At 37.3% G+C, this 2500-nt stretch overlaps 1 protein-coding gene across 1 annotated transcript in view; it reads right to left on the minus strand.

The window, feature by feature from the left end:
• LOC123517983 overlaps positions 1-2500 on the minus strand; it is a 35760-nt gene that overhangs the window by 11906 nt on the left and 21354 nt on the right. The window contains exons 22-24 of the mRNA XM_045278485.1: positions 2347-2382; positions 2176-2205; positions 915-944 (exon numbers count right to left, since the gene is read on the minus strand). Coding sequence (XP_045134420.1) covers positions 915-944; positions 2176-2205; positions 2347-2382 — 96 coding nt within the window. The remainder of the gene's footprint in view (positions 1-914; positions 945-2175; positions 2206-2346; positions 2383-2500) is intronic.

The raw sequence follows: 2500 nt of genomic DNA on the forward strand, positions 1-2500 counted from the left end.
AAGAAAGGTTTTGGCAGAGGACAACTATAGTAAGGAAAAAAATAGCTAAAGATATGAATCATAACAAAATTGTCACAAAAAAGACATGCCTTCCATTTCCTTTTGTGCATTTGATGCACAAGGATTTTTATTTTATTGTAATAGATTATTACCAATCCTTCATTGGTTTTACTGGTAAATTCTAGAATTCCATGCAAAAAACTAAGCAGCTCTAGTAACTAAGAGCTATGGTGTCACTGTTTAACTGATAAAAAACACAGTGGCATATTCGTCAAGAGTCTCCAGTAACAGTTGCCACAAGGAGACAGTAACATACGTGCTCCTTAAGTGTCTCCAGTACGCAGAGACACAGTGATATCCCTGACGTCTCTCCATTAACAGAAGATGCAAAGCACCTCAATAAAAAAAAAAACAAATAAGTAAAACGTCGCTCTGAAAGTGAATTCTTCAACTGTAACAATAAATGATCTTGTTAGCAGTGCTTTAATTGAAACTTTGCCTCATGCCTATTAATATAACATTACATAAAGTACAATGTTCTTCCTATTCTCATTAAAAACAGCAGAGGAGAGCAAAGATAAATGGTAGATCATTAATGAACACATATTATTACTTGTATTATCAGTAACTGCAACAATTGTATTAGAAGTAGTAGTAGTAGTAGTAGTAGTAGTAGTAGTAGTAGTAGTAGTAGTAGTAGCAGTAGTAGTAGTAGTAGTAGTAGTAGTAGTAGAGTAGTAGTAGTAGTAGTATTGGTAGTAAAAGTAGAAGCAGTAGAAGTGGAAGAAATATATGTAGTAATAGTAGTAGTAGTAGTAGTAGTAGTAGTAGTAGTAGTAGTAATAGTAGAAGTAGGAGTAGGAGTAGGAGTAATGATGACAGTAACAGAAGGTTGACTAGTGTCGGGTACTTACAGCATTAAGAGTCACAGGTGGTGGTTGTCTCTGTGAAAACATGAAGTTTCTCCAGTTATTGTCACCGCATATGGCAGAAGTGCATCTCATACATGATTATACATATGTTCAATAAGTATTCACAACCGTAGTAGCAGAAGGAGCAACGGTAATTTTGCTATGCTTGTACCATTATCAACAGTAATGCAGGAGGTAGTAGACACATGCCGAAACAATAATTTACTTCTAGCTGTGTTTTATAGTTTTGGCCTAATAGACCAGTTCAACGGTGCTGTGAATTTATCATTAGTTATTTTGGCCTCGCTGAACTTCTTCCTTTGTGTATTACAACTCAAGGCGCAGTCACGGCTTGCTTTCTAAGAATAACTCTCCTCCTTCACACAAAATTACATGCACTAGCAACACACCTACCCTTCTTGAAATCAAAAGTCAAAATGGGGACCCATATACGAGCCTAGGAGTCACCCCTGAGGAGATACTATGCTTATTTTCCTTAGAATTATTTATGCTTCCGCTTTGGGAACTAATCTCTGTGTGCTGAACGCATAACAGAGGTTATAGTGCCTGGTATGGAGGAGTATATTCCTCACATTATATTTCAACCAAAATCTTCTAAACGTTGATTTAACACAACCTGTTCTTGCGCTTTACATGACAGAGTCGACCACAAAAGGTACTTCAGCCTTCCATCACCCGAATCTCATATGCTTTATAATTCTTTCTTCACTTTTTCATATTTTCTCTAACTAAAACAGCTTCAATGTAGTTAGACGTTATGAGTCGTCTCCTCCAATATTTCTTACGTCCCAACCGCTAACTCTGCACAGGAGCCATATCCGCCCATGTATGGAGCATTCTTCCCATGGATGAGGGTGTTCCACTCATACTCTTTTATTAGATAGGATGGAATCAAATGCTTTTTGTCTTATCAACTCGCATCCTCTGACTAACAGCATTCAGCCTATTTTTCATTGCCGCAGTATTGCATCTCTTGCTATCTCCTACCACTATTTTCGTGCCAACAGCTCTTCTGACCTTGTTAACTGCATTCTTCCCTTACTCACGCGGCCTCACTGCACAGGACTTAAGAGGAAGATCACAATACATTTATCTCTTTCTTTTGGCTAACTCTCTCGGCCCTATTCCTGGGCTATCATCTAAGTGGGTCTCTTTTGTTTAATTGTTTTGTTACCTTTAGCTGGTTTATCCCTCTTACACAAAAAGAAGAAAAATATAAGCTGGACTATTGGCAGGTACTTACAGCATTCACAGTCACAAATGGTGGTTGTCTCTGTTGAAGTAAGAAGTTTCTCCAGTTATTGCCATTGCCTATTGCCGAGTTGATGAACTGTACATCTCATACACAATTATATCTGTTAATTATCCCCAACAGTAATAGCAAAAGGAGTAACGGTAATTTCGCCATACTTACATCAGCATCAACAGTAACAGGTGCGGGGGGTTCTGCCTGTGTGAATAGATAGACTTTGTAAATTATACTCTTTGCTCTACAAAAATATTCATCACATTCATATATTTTTTTTTTTATAATATCTTCTGTCTTTGTATGTATATCCCAATGGTCT

This window comes from Portunus trituberculatus, chromosome 43 (genome assembly GCF_017591435.1).
Source record: "Portunus trituberculatus isolate SZX2019 chromosome 43, ASM1759143v1, whole genome shotgun sequence".
NCBI classification, from domain to species: Eukaryota; Metazoa; Arthropoda; class Malacostraca; order Decapoda; family Portunidae; genus Portunus; species Portunus trituberculatus.